The sequence below is a fragment of the Berghia stephanieae genome, chromosome 12 (genome assembly GCF_034508935.2).
Source record: "Berghia stephanieae isolate SIO BIC M18660-M18661 chromosome 12, UCSD_Bste_1.3, whole genome shotgun sequence".
Lineage (NCBI taxonomy): Eukaryota > Metazoa > Mollusca > Gastropoda > Nudibranchia > Aeolidiidae > Berghia > Berghia stephanieae.
In genome coordinates this window covers 40,131,881-40,145,857 of record NC_088371.1, presented here as the reverse complement: position 1 = coordinate 40,145,857, position 13,977 = coordinate 40,131,881, and the positions used below count along the sequence as shown (strand labels likewise).

The 13,977-nt window shown below is 34.6% G+C and overlaps 1 protein-coding gene across 2 annotated transcripts in view; it reads left to right on the top strand.

Moving 5' to 3' along the window:
* LOC144957791 (uncharacterized) overlaps positions 1–13,977 on the top strand; it is a 97,585-nt gene that overhangs the window by 51,521 nt on the left and 32,087 nt on the right. For both annotated transcript variants that reach the window (XM_078889218.1, XM_078889219.1), the window contains exons 14-15: positions 4,811–4,947; positions 10,628–10,736. In XM_078889218.1, coding sequence (XP_078745344.1) covers positions 4,811–4,947; positions 10,628–10,736 — 246 coding nt within the window. The remainder of the gene's footprint in view (positions 1–4,810; positions 4,948–10,627; positions 10,737–13,977) is intronic.

Here is a 13,977-nt window from a genome sequence, read left to right as displayed (position 1 = left end):
TCTATCACATTGTTACTAAACAATCTTTCTTTAAGAATATCTAAGGGTATCTTATAATTATTGTAAATAACTTTTTCTTCTTTAATAAGAGTAAAATTGTTGATATCGTATTCATAATCATTTAATAACTTCATAAACTTATTTATTTTAGATTTGGGTATAAATTCGTTGATTATAATATTTAAAATGTTATTGTCCATTTTTAAAAGTTAGTTTTTAACAGTTCACTCTCATAAAAAGAACCAATAATATCTTCCCCTTTTAAATCTTTTATCTTACACGTAATTTGGTTAGTCTGTAATACTTTATCAATAACAAATATCTCTCTCGTAAAATTAGTTGTATATCCTTATTCAAAAAGGTGCTTGTATTTTGTTATTCTAACTCTATCATTTACTTTGAATCTAGCTTTCTTTTCACATAAGTCATCTTGAAAAAGGTTTTCATAGATATCTCTCTCACATTATGAGATAGATCCAGCACCTGGTTTATCATGAAATACAAGATTAAAATATACAGCAATTGAAGTAGATTTGATATATGATATAGATATGTTATATATGTGAAGAGATGGAATAGTAGGTGGATTTTCTAGAGTATAAGGAAAACGTTTTGTGAAAGCAAATAATAAATATACTGAAAACGGATCTAATAATAAGGAAATGAAAATATCCAAATTATCTAAGGTGTACAGATGCTAATAAGTTATATGGTCGTGGAATGTCAGAGAAACTTCCTTATAAAAATTATAAATGGAAAAACGTAGAAAACCAAGTTATAAATTATTATTTAGATAAATGTAAAGAGGATGTTTTACATTTACTTCCTTCTTCTGGCATTCTAAATTTAAATGGTCTATTTGTTAAATATCTTTCCATATGCATCTCTAAAGCATTTTCAGTAATATATGAAGCAGTAATACAATTTCTACAATGATATCTTTTATGATGAGAATAAGTAAGATAAGCATTACAATTTTTAATTAGAAAATAATGTTTTTTTTTCTTCTAGAGTAACACATAATAAATAACATCTCGTAATTTGAAGAATATAAACATGAACATTTTTAAACAAGACCTTGACCATAACGTTAAAAATAAACATGATGCGAATGGTCTCCACGAGTCAATTGTTGGTACGGTGGACAAGCATGCTCCCTTAACAACTAGAGCAGTAAAAGTGAGACGTCAAGCACCCTGGTATAATACCGAAATAAAATTGAATGGATTAGCCAGGAGGCGGGCAGAAAGAAAATGGCTCAAGTCCAGAGATGCTGTCGATAAGAAGCGATACATCGCGGCTAGAAATGATGCAAAAGCTGTCAATTTCAGGGCCAAAAAGAAATTCTATGAAGAAAGCCTTAAAAACGTGGGACGTTCGAGACAATTCTTTGCCTTGATCAAGGAACTGCTGGGACAACAGACGCAACCAGCTCTCCCATCTTTAACCGATCGTGCAGATCTACCAACTCGCTTTGGTCAATATTTTAAAGAAAAAACGGCTACCATCAGGAAAGAACTCTCGTCTGAATCGATCCATACAACATTTGACACGTTTCATGGTGATTCATTAACACATTTTTCAAAGATTACTGAAGCTGACTTATGTGATTGCATTATGTCGTCTCCAACTAAAAGTTGTGATTTAGACCCCTTAAATACTGCCATTTTAAAAAAATGCATTGATGTAATTTTAACACCATTTACATGTATTGTTAATAATTCGTTGCAGTCAGGTGCTGTACCAGACATTTACAAAGTTGCTCATGTCAAACCCCTTTTGAAAAAACCTGATCTCGATAAAGAGAACTTACAAAACTATCGCCCTGTCTCTAATCTTCCTTTTCTCTCTAAGATCTTAGAAAAGCTTGTTTTGAAACAATTACTGTCTCATCTTAAACATAATTGTCTTGAAAGAAAATTTCAGTCTGCTTATAGGCAACATCATTCGACGGAGACCGCACTTGTTAGGGTTGTTAATGATCTCCTCTCTGTTATAGACAATGGTTCATGTTCTTTGCTGAATTTGCTTGACCTATCGTCTGCTTTTGATACTATTGATCACAATCTTCTTCTCAAACGTCTTGGAATTACTTATGGCGTGTCTGGTGCAGCGCTTGATTGGTTTAGGTCATATTTGTTTAATCGTAAACAGATTATTACGGTGGATGAATATAGATCGGAGGAAATCTTTCTTGATTGTGGGGTTCCCCAGGGTTCAGTATTTGGACCCGTTCTTTTTGTTTTGTACGTTGGCCCTCTGTCTAAAATCATCAGAAGTTTTGGTCTGTCTTACCATCAATACGCTGATGATACGCAATTGTACTGCGTTTCCAATACGAGAAATTTACAAGAAGTATCAGCCAATAGTAAAAATTGTATCCAAAGTGTTAAGAAATGGATGAATGAGAACAGACTGAAACTGAATGATGATAAGACGGAGGTGCTGTATGTGGGGAACAGGAAGTGGAAAAGTGAAACAGATTTGAAGTTGGGGGATGCCTCTATTCAAATTGTTGACAAAGTGAAAAACCTTGGCACATTCTTAGACTCTGGACTGTCGATGGAGCATCAGGTTAATAATTTGGTTAGATCTCTCTTTTTCCAACTAAAAAAGATTGCTTCCATTAGACGGTTCATATCTGAGGATGTGACCAAGCACCTGGTTGTGTCCCTCGTACTATCGAAATTGGATAATTGTAATGCTCTGTTGTTTGGCGTTTCGCAATACAATCTGAAACGACTTCAGATTGTCCAAAACAGCGCTGCCAGACTAGTATTCATGAAGCGTAGGTGCGACTCTGCCGGACCTCTACTTCATGACCTGCATTGGCTGCCTGTTGAGAAAAGAATTAAATTCAAAGCTTGTGTTTTAGTGTATCGTTGTCTTGAAGGTACTGCCCCTTCCTACCTTTCAGAACTAATTGAAAGATATTCAAAACCCCGCCCCTTACGTTCGGCCAGTGATTCCACAAAACTAGTTGTCCCTCGAATTCGGAAAAATGCTGGAATGAGATCCTTTTCTCATTTCGGACCCTCTATTTGGAACGCCTTACCGCAGAGCATTCGTGAAAAAGAATCTTTGTCTATTTTTAAACGTTCGCTTAAAACATATTTGTTTCGATTTTAGTAGATGGTATGAGAAGCAAGATAGGTTTGGTTTGTGTTGTGTGTTGTGTTGTGTTGTGTGTGTGTGTGTGTGTATGTGTGTGTGTGTGTGCTTGTGTGTGTGAATGAGTATGTTTCAGCCAAAGCAATTTGTAATTTAAGCGCTTAGAGTCTGGTGTCTCGGAGTTATAGCGCTATATAAGTTTTCAGCATTATTATTATTATTATTATTATTATTATTAAATCTATAATATATTTTCTATCTTTAAATTTACTTCTATATAATGGATATATAATACGTAGATTAGATTCTTGAAATGATTTTCATAAATTAGAAGCTAAATTAAATTCTTCAGGATTTAAAAGATCATTTTCAATTCCAAATACATAGATAGCTATATTTTCATTTTGTTTTTCAAATGATTTAATTGAATTTATGCTTACTGGATATTTTATATTTTCCATATCAATCTTTTCTAAAAAAAGGTTTATAAATTGATACTCTTGGGGTTTTCATTCATCTTTAAACATGTATCCGAATAATCAGGATTGTCATCAGCATTCACTTTTAATTTATATAGTATTCCACAAATTCCACTATAAGCAAAACAGTTATCATCATTATTTTGAATATTTAATAAACTATTGAATTTTATTCCTCGATCAAAGTAAGAAGATCCATTTAAACTTTTTATTCTAACAACTTTAACTTCTGTATTTTCTACCCATGCTTTAAATTTTTCAATTATTGAATTGTATACATCATTATATTCATTTTGTGCATGAAGTCTTATAAAACAACTATAATAATATCTTTCTATTTTTTTCATTTATAGTTTTAGGTTTTTGATAAATAGTTTTTATAAATAGATTAAATTTAACATTAGGAAATGATGAAACTAGTCTTTTAATATCTGGTTTAATCTTATTAAAATAATTATATACGTTAAGACCACTTTTTGAATAACTTCTGTAACATAGTTTTATTATTTTTGGATATCATTGTGCTCATTTTTAAAGAATGAATTTTAATTATAACTTTTTAAAATAATATTCTTGTTGATCATTTGGATTTTTCTCAATAAATTATTGAAATGCTAGTGTATATCTTTCTTTGTTCTCTATAACGTTTTTTTAAAATATTCTTTGTTACACGCTTTACAAGAAGATCTATGACCATCACTACTTTGATATATTGGTTGTATACCAAATTCTAAAAAGAATTTAAAGATTTTACATTTTGAACAAACTTTTCCTTCTTCCATTTTTATAGGGCTAATATTTCTGTTATATCTTTTGTTTATTTTTCTCTATTTCCTATTACCATTCAAATTCCCGTATTTCAATACTCCGATACTCCAATTACTCCGAGAAAAAAAATTAAATAGTGTCCTGTCCCGGGAGTACAGTTCCAACGTACTTCCGATAAAAATATGTCTCTCTCTCTCTCTCTCACCTCTCCCCGGGAGAACAGTTGCATAGAACTCCCGAAAATTATTTATAAAAGTTATGGTGGGAATGATTGTCCCCAAGATAAACATTTTTTTTAAAAACCCACAGGTTACTCACAACTTCTCAGTGACACTCCAGGCTCCGACAAAAATATTTTTTTGAATAGCTGGGATGTGTATTTTTAAAAAAATAGGTGGGGGAGAGGCCCTATACACCATTTTACTCACAACTGTAAAACGTTTCTTTTTCAGAAATTTGAATTACGTTGTAGAATGCGTTACGGATGAAATATTATATTGTGATGACGTCAAGAAAGAACCTTATCTGACCACTTTGGACGATCTTCAAGGTCTCATTGCTATGTGTAAATATCAAGATAAATACCGAGGTAATACGTACATTTTAACACATTTTAACTAGATATATGAAAGGCATACTATTAAAATCCATTCATTGTCTTTTGCTGAAATTAAATTCTAACTTTGTGCGCCAATGTGATATTGTGGTATTCTTTTTAGGCACATAATTGAGTTCTTAAAAAAGGCTCTTTAGTCACATTCTCTCTAACCTTGGAGTTACAAGCGTTTTCTCTGTCGGAAAAAAATGTAATATGGTCAAACATGTCTCGTGTCTCAGGTAGATTCTTTTTGTTGTTGTTTAAAATTAAGTGTAGAATTTGTCACAATCTGTGTTGCATTGCAGCGATGGAAAGCGTACAAGAGGAGGTAGTTTTCTCCTCAATAGAAAGATGAGAGTTAGATAGTTGGATTTGAACATGTGTCCGCTCAATAATATTGCCCTACATGATAGTGTTTATCCCCATTCAAAATTGGAGTTCCAATTAAACACCACATGGAAGTTCGTAAAATATTCGAATTAACCCCATCAGATGTCGTCGTTAAAGACTTCGACATCTGAATCTATGTTTCTTGTTGTTATTCTCATCGAGCTCATCACCGGTAAATTTGTTTAATTTTCGAACTCAACCTCATAAATCAATTTAAATCAGGTTACAAATGAAGTTGTATCTCTTATGGCCCAAAACTGCTCTAATGAATTCCCTTTTTCCCCACTTATTTACGACAGAACTTAGCAAACGTGGCCTTTGACCTTAATGTCGCTGATTTGATGTGCTGCTAAATCAAATGAAACTCCTTTAAAATCCTATTTGTTATTAGTCGTAGTTGCTGCCTCTGTGCAGTGTAGCTAAATATACTGATCAATGACCGTGGTATTGTTTATTCTACTTTTTTCCTAAACACAAGACCTTGCAGTGATGTTATCCTGAATGTTTAACGGCTGGATTTTTAAATTGAAAATTATGCATTCTTTCTTCACCGTGTCATAAGCCTCCTATTCTGATTCATTTATGCTCTCCAACCTTCCATCGTTACTGACATTATGATGAATATGATACCTTCTGGTTTAGGTCACATAATCCCAGGTTAGATGTCTGCCAATGACAGCTGCCGTGTTGAATCTTATGGAAATTATTCTCTCATCATTGTCTTTATGTTGGAAAATCTTCCATTATTTTATATTTCTCATCTTTCTAAAATAGTTTACGATATACCATATCCGTATACACTGATATTCAAGTCTTAATGACTTGAGCTAAATCTCTGACAGTAATAAATTACATCACTAGAATAACCATAGACGACCTAAACCTCCTCTACATTTAGGTAACGGTCATAATGCACGAATTTCGAGAAAATCCGAAGTAAATGATTTGGTGTTTGTAATAGGCAAGATTATCAATATTGATGGTGAATCCTAAATCATTAAGCAATGAATAATGTCATGTACCTCCCGTTATATTGGATTTGTGTAGCCCACAATGAGTGCATCGTCTATCTTAAACATTTTACCTATCCTCTTGGTGCTTGATCTGATCATAAGGCTGACACGGTGGAATGTCATCTCTCTCAATTGGAGGTCATTTTTTTGTCATCTGTCCCCAAGAACAACCACTAGCTTTTATTTCTTTTCCGATGATCCTCCTCCAGGTCTCTAGCTGGCTTCTTTTCGATCCCTGAGGGGTCCACCTGAGGGCTATCCTGGACATAGCACTCAGATCCATCCTAAAGCAATGTCCAGTCCTTTCCACCTTCTCCTCTTCACAGATTCAGATACTGGTTCAATTTCAGTTCTTTTAGCCATTTCTTTTTTTAATTAATTTTGGCCAGAATATCATTAGGATCCTTCTTAGGCATTTGATTTGGAACGCGTTTGGTTTGTTGGAAATGGCGCCTCTTAATTTCATGATTCAGACCCATAATGGAGAACAGATAGAACATTTGTTTGAAAGACACGCAGCTTTGTTTTGCCGGTGATTTTCCTAGATTTCCAGATAGTTTCTTTTATCATACACCGGCTTCTCTAATTTGGTCTCCACATCTATCCCTAATTTTTCCTCTCACAGGAAAAAAAAGTTATATTTTTATATTGGTCAACAATCCTCCAGGATATGCTATGGTACTGTTTGAATTTTCTCCTGCGTTTGGGTGGAAACTATGGCCAAACAACATTGGGTCCATTGTTAAATAGAAGTAAATGATGTGTAATCATTAAGATATAATATCACATAGTCAATATTACTCAGAAATACCAAAAAAATGGAATAATTTTATATATAACACATCCGCTGCTATATGAAGAAACCAAATACAATAATGAAAAATACAATTAACTCACTAATTAATTACATAAAGCAAGAGGCATCCAGCCTTATTGTCAGTCTAACATAAACTGTTAGTCACATCATTCTTTCATTTGTAACCCAATTCGGAAATGATGTAAGTGGTAGAGCTGTATTTAACTTTGAGTTTGAGGGTAATTGGGAGTTGGAACTCCTGTTTGATTTTTATTAATTCAACACATATTCAAGTTCATTGCTATTGGTACCCTTAGATTGCTATGAGATAGAAGCGATTAATCGCTGTTTATCTTAATATTTACATTGGAATTCAATTCTTTGTACTGTAGGTCTAGCGTCATGTTATTTTTGTAAATTGTAATTAAATTCAGAATTACAACCCTGCAGCAGGGACTGCATAATCGTGGACCACACAAACTTGTGTATCTTATGATAACTGCAATTTAACAACTAATGATTTCACTGGATTCATTGACTACCAGCGGTAGACATTGAATTGTAATTTTGCCTAGACGGGTTGATGAGACCAACTTAACATGTAGGATGCAAATTTAATTTTTAAACTAGTAAACGTCTTCAAAATTTATCGACATATACGCATATAAACATACACACACACACACACACACACACACACACACACACAAATACACATCTATTAAGTCCCATATTCTTTGTTGGAAATAATTAATTACTCAATGATGCTCTTGGAAAATGTGTAGCTGTATTTTCCATTCAACTTCTCTGAGTATTATCTTTAAGAAATGATGTTAAGGATATATTTTATGACAGGCAATCGCGTGACAATGATAACATTGGTCAGCTATGTCGTGATTAGTTTAAAAGGGGAGATTGTCATTGGTGAATTATGTCAATCATACTATTCTGATTTAAATGGTTCACTTATATATCAGTATGTGTGAATGAATCTTTTCTTCTTCTTCTTCTTCGTTCCCGTCACGTCTTGTGACGTGTCATATTGGGATTTAAGCATGCAGTGGCAGTTTCCAGTTTCCTGTGATATTTGCGCCTTCCGGCCCCGCTGCTCTGTCTTCGGCGTGCTGTTTTCCAGGATTTGCTTCCTCAGCCTTTGACCATCCAAGGTCTGTCCACAAGGCAGTGGCGGTTTTGCTTCAGAGTGTCCTTCTCCTAGATCGATTGCGGTCCCCTCTTTGCGAACTCGATCTGTCCGGGTTTTTGTTCGGAGTGTCCTTCTCTTAGATGGATTGCGGTCCCCCGTTTACGAACTCCATCTGTCCGGGTTTTTGTTCGGAGTGTCCTTCTCTTAGATGGATTGCGGTCCCCCGTTTACGAACTCCATCTGTCCGGGAATGAATCTTTTTATTTTTGTTATAATTCAAATATTGTGAATCTCACAAAATATGGTGAGTTCGGGGTAATTCGTTATATATCATTATTTACTATATTCCGCCCCATACACAGTTGCATTCATACATACACACAAATAAACCCAATCGGTGACCCATTTATCAATTTAGACTCTTAGTCGTTTATAACTGTTGTCATGGAACGTATCTTGGTTTATGTAACGTTAAATGGTAACCATATTTATTTGAATAGAAAACTGGTCTACAATAAAGGCGGACATGCACCCCCTCCCCCCATGAGGAATACGAGAACGTGGACTTAACCACAAATATACACAGCTTATTCCTCTTCTTCTTCATTTTCATTTTCTTCTTCTTTTCTTTCTTTCTTCTTCTTCTTCTTCTTCTTCTTCTTCTTCTTCTTCTTCTTCTTCTTCTTCTTCTTCTTCTTCTTCTTCTTCTTCTTCTTCTTCTTCTTCTTCTTCTTCTTCTTCTTCTTCTTCTTCTTCTTCTTCTTCTTCTTCTTCTTCTTCTTCTTCTTCTTCTTCTTCTTCTTCTTCTTCTTCTTCTTCTTCCTCTTCTTCTTCTTCTTCTTCTTCTTCTTCTTTTTCTTCTTCTTCTTCTTCATCTTCTCCTCCTCCTTCTTCTTCCTCTTCTTGTCTTCTGCTTCTCCTTTTTCTTTGTTCCCCACATGTCGTCTTCAATTTTGATAATACATGACATTTATAACGCACATTTTTATTACTGATTACTGGGTGATGCTCAATGCGCGAAAAAAGAATACAGTGACATTATTATACAAATGAAACATTATACATACTACATCAACATAATATCATTATACAACAATACAATAACTAAACAGAAAGTCGTTAATACAAAATAGGTTCATGATACATCCACATACTATGTCAAATACCGAAATGATATAACATAATGATATAATAACACAAACTAAATTAACATTCATATTGGGGTCGAATAACAAAGATGCACTAATCAAGATGTGTTTTAACAAAGAGATGGTGTTATAACTTTGATTAAAATACGGATAAGGACTCCGCTTCTCTTATTCATTTAGGGAGAGAGTTCAGGTAGAAGGTCCGACGTGGCTGAACGACCTGCGGCTGTAAAATTTATATTTATATTCATTTGAAACGATTAGTTTGGTAGAATCTAGTGCAGATCGTAGACTCCTCGTTGGCTTGTAAGATTCTAAAATTTCAGTAATATACAATGGTGCTTTATCATTAAGGCGCTTATGGCACAATACAGCTAATTTTAATTCGATTCTCACTTTAACTAGTAACCAATGCAGTTCATACAAATATGGCACGAGTAGGAAGTTCTCTTTTTTCATAAAATAAATTTAGTAGCCGCATTCTGGATACTTTTCAGGCGTGATATTTTATCGTTGCTTACACTGAGAATAACGAGTTACTGTAATCTATTTTAGATAGTAGGAAAGATGTTATTAGTTTGCATGTTACTTCTCTTGTTAGGAAAGATCTGTCGGACGCAATTCTTTTTAAGCCTTTTGTCAAACTTCTACATAGAAAATCAAACTGTGCCTACATAGTCATATGAGGATCTAGCATTACCCCGACGTTTTTCACACACGTTGAGAAGTTTATTGTACACCCCTTTATATTTACAGTAGGTTTCAGAAAATCATCTTTAAAAACACTTTTTTACCACATACCATCACCTCAGTCCTTCCCTTATTCAGGTCTATCTTGTTAATGTTTTTTTTTTTGGCTAAGGAGCGCCATTGTCTTCCTCAGCACTGTCAGGGCCCATATAGTTTCTGTGGTGTACTAAGCCAAAACTTTGTCTTGATGTTGCAGGTTTGGAGCATGTCTAGAGTATGCGATGGGAGTTTTATTCTCCTTCACCACATTAAAAAGTGCAGTTTTATCCTATTTTATAAACTCTTTATAAATGTGGTTTATAATAATAATTCGTTTTATAACATTATTTTATAAAACCAGGTGATTTAAAAGGCATAGACAAGTTCTCTCATTAACATCAATTTTTGCTTATATTAAATAAACTTTAAATTTGATTAAATATGCAAACAGGTGCTGCAGAATATACGGCGTGCTCCTTTGGTCATTTAACGCATTGCACAGCACGTCTTCAAGACAATGAACACTACAGACCAAATGATTACATCGGGATTGCTTGCAGGTTAGTCTGTCCTGATTCTATCCCCACCCGTCAATGCGACGCTCAGATGACTTTTTTATTCCAATATACTTTTATGATACTTCGGGGATCCAAAACTAGCCACCCATCTCCCCCACCTATATCTCTATCGATATATCTCTCTATCTCTCTGTCTCTCCCTCTCTCTCTCTCTCTCTCTCTCTCTCTCTCTCTCTCTTTCTCTCTCTTTCCCTATCTCTACTCTCTCTATTTCTCCTTTAAAATTGATCAGTGACATGATACCAAATCCCTGAGCAATAGTGGGACATAATCAATCAATATTGAGTGATGCCATTTATTGGATTTTGTTGTGAATGAAAATTATTGTATTGAAGTATCGTAACTTGTAACGTCAATCTAATGTTGTATCGTTCACAAATAGCGTCTGATCTACTGGCTACCTTGTTGTTAGTCAATCTATATCCAACGGCTTTCCTGTACCCATGTATAATATGTTATGTTGTTTAATAAATGTTCTTTACTGTAAGAATTTGGTTTGTTGACTCTTGGAATAACCCATCTTATCATTTAATGATCTTAGAACACAATAAATATAGCGACGAATATCTCTGCACAAATTGTTGACTAATAGATTAATAATTATTCGTTATTATGTAAATGAGCATTTCATATTAAAGTGTTTGCAGTTACTTCTATTTGGCAGCGTAATATACAAGAACAATTACTACTGTGCTACCTGAGATCTCATCGCTTTAATTGTGGTCGTTCTCAATCCATGAAACGAAGATTTATGATGTATAGCATTGCTTGGACGTATTGAGGAATTCCATTTGACTGGTGATTTCGAATCTTATTGTGAAAGACTGGAACAGCATTTCCTGGCCAATGATGTTTCATCGGAAACAAAGAAGAGTGCTGTTTTTCTTACTTTTGTTGGATCTAAAACATACGACCTTTTGAAAAGCATTCTTTCACCGGATAAACCAGCAGAAATATCGAATGATTAACTGAAAACGACGTTATTGAATCATCTCCGTCCACAACGATTTAAATTTTACAACGGAAAACAAAATCAACATGAACCGATTGCTGACATCGCATCACTTTGACGTCTTGCTCAGCACTTTGAATTCAAAAAGTTCCCGGATGATACCTTACGGGGTAAAATTGTCTGCGGGCTGAGAAGCGTAAGAATTCAACAAAACCTCCTACATACTGAGGATTTAACACAGAAACGGGCAATTGAAATTGTGGAAACAATGGAAAGTGTAGAAAACAGCGCATTTTACTTGCATGAGCAATTAACCAAAATCAACGTAGTCCACAAAAACCTACAACAATGACCCAAACACGGGAAAGCAACAAAAACAAGACAAACAACATCAATGATAGGAGACGGAGAGAATCAAAATGCTACAGTTATGGTTATATGAATCACACACCAGAAAAGTGTAAATTCAAGACGTACACTTCCAACGCTTGTAATCGGCAGGGTCATTTATCAAAAATCTGTTGGAACTCACAGGAGAGGTCATCGGGTTCATGACGAAAAGAATCAAACATGATATTTACTGATTCCATCTCCTAGCATAATAAAGACACTTTCGTTGTCGCCAACAACCAAGACGCAGATCAAAATAATTCCTTTCATTGTTCACCGGAAGTAAATGGTACCCCCTTGAACTGGAAATTGATACAGGATTAAGTCTTACAATTATTCCCTTCTCTCTGAGTAAACGTATTTTTCAGGAACTCAAATTACAACCCTGTTCGGAAACGTTGAAAATACTTTATTGCAAATGCACCTCGTGAACATGCCATTCTACAAAGAGATTGGGTTTCTAAACAAAAACTTAAGATTTATAATACTTTTCATGTTCATAACTCCTTGGACAATATATTTAAAAAACGCAAATAACATTTTTCAACTAAGATGGGAGTACTGAAATGGGCAAGTTAAATATTATTATGAGCGGAAATGGACACCCAAATTCTTCAAACCAAGACCGATTCCAAACCCTTTAAAGGAGAAGGAAAGTTTGCACACAAAAGAAAGTTTGAACAAGACAAAGTAATCTCTCTAGTTACTCATATTATATGAGCAGCCCCTATCGTAGTTTTACCAAATCTGGACGGTAAAGTAAGACTGTGGGGTGATTTTAAAGCGACAATAATTTCTGTTATGAAAGTGGATCAATATCCTCTGCAAACTACACAAGATCTATTTGCAAATATGTCACATGGAGAAAAAATCTCAAAGTCGGATTTGAGTCAGGTTCATCACCAAATAACCATGGACTAAGAAAATAAAAGGCTTGTCACAATAAATAGTCATATTGGACTGTTTCAGTACAACCGACTTCCATATCGAGTGGCAACGGGACCAGCACTTTTCCAAAAGTACATGGAAAAAATCGTACATGAATAGATAATGTTCAATCGGAGCTGCAATATCTCACATTATGCCAAGTGGAGAAGAAAAGCCGATGTCGTTTGCATCAGAAATTTGGCCAGTATCTATATGGCAGACATTTTGAACTTGTCACTGACCACAAGCCTCTGGTGAAAATATTTGGAAATAAAAATAGCATGTCAGCAAAGATGGTCAATGGAACTCAATGTTCACCAATATGAAATTCCATTTTGAAAAACAGAAGATATGCTTTCTCTACTACCTAAACGAGAAACAAAACAAGACGAAGAATTTGTTTCATTTAGCTACATAAATGATCTACCACTCACCGCGAAAAAAATAGCGAAAGCAACCCGAAATGACTCGATATTGGCGAAAGTTCTGATTTTCACACTGGAGGGTGGCCTAACAAAATCAACGATGAAAGATTTAAGCCTTACTTTCAACGAAAAGAAGAAATAACCCTGGATTCAAATACTTTTTTTCAAAATGGCCAGAAATTTTCCAAATGAACAAAACAAATACTCAACATACTGCGGATGTGTGACATATATTTGCAAATCATTGATTCAACAACCGTCGTGACCGACAATGGACTTCCTTTCACAACAAGGGAGGTCAACTAATTCTAGAAAATGAATGGAATTCGGCACGTAACATCACAACGGTATAAACCGGCAACGAATGGATCAGCGGAACGACTGATGCAGACATGCAAACGCCTTATGAAAATCAGCAGTGGGAATTGGACGAGACAAAACTAGCAAAAGTATTGCTACAGATCAGATCAAATCCTAACTCTATGACAAATAAAAGTCTAGCAGAAATGTTGTTTAAAAGAAAATTGCG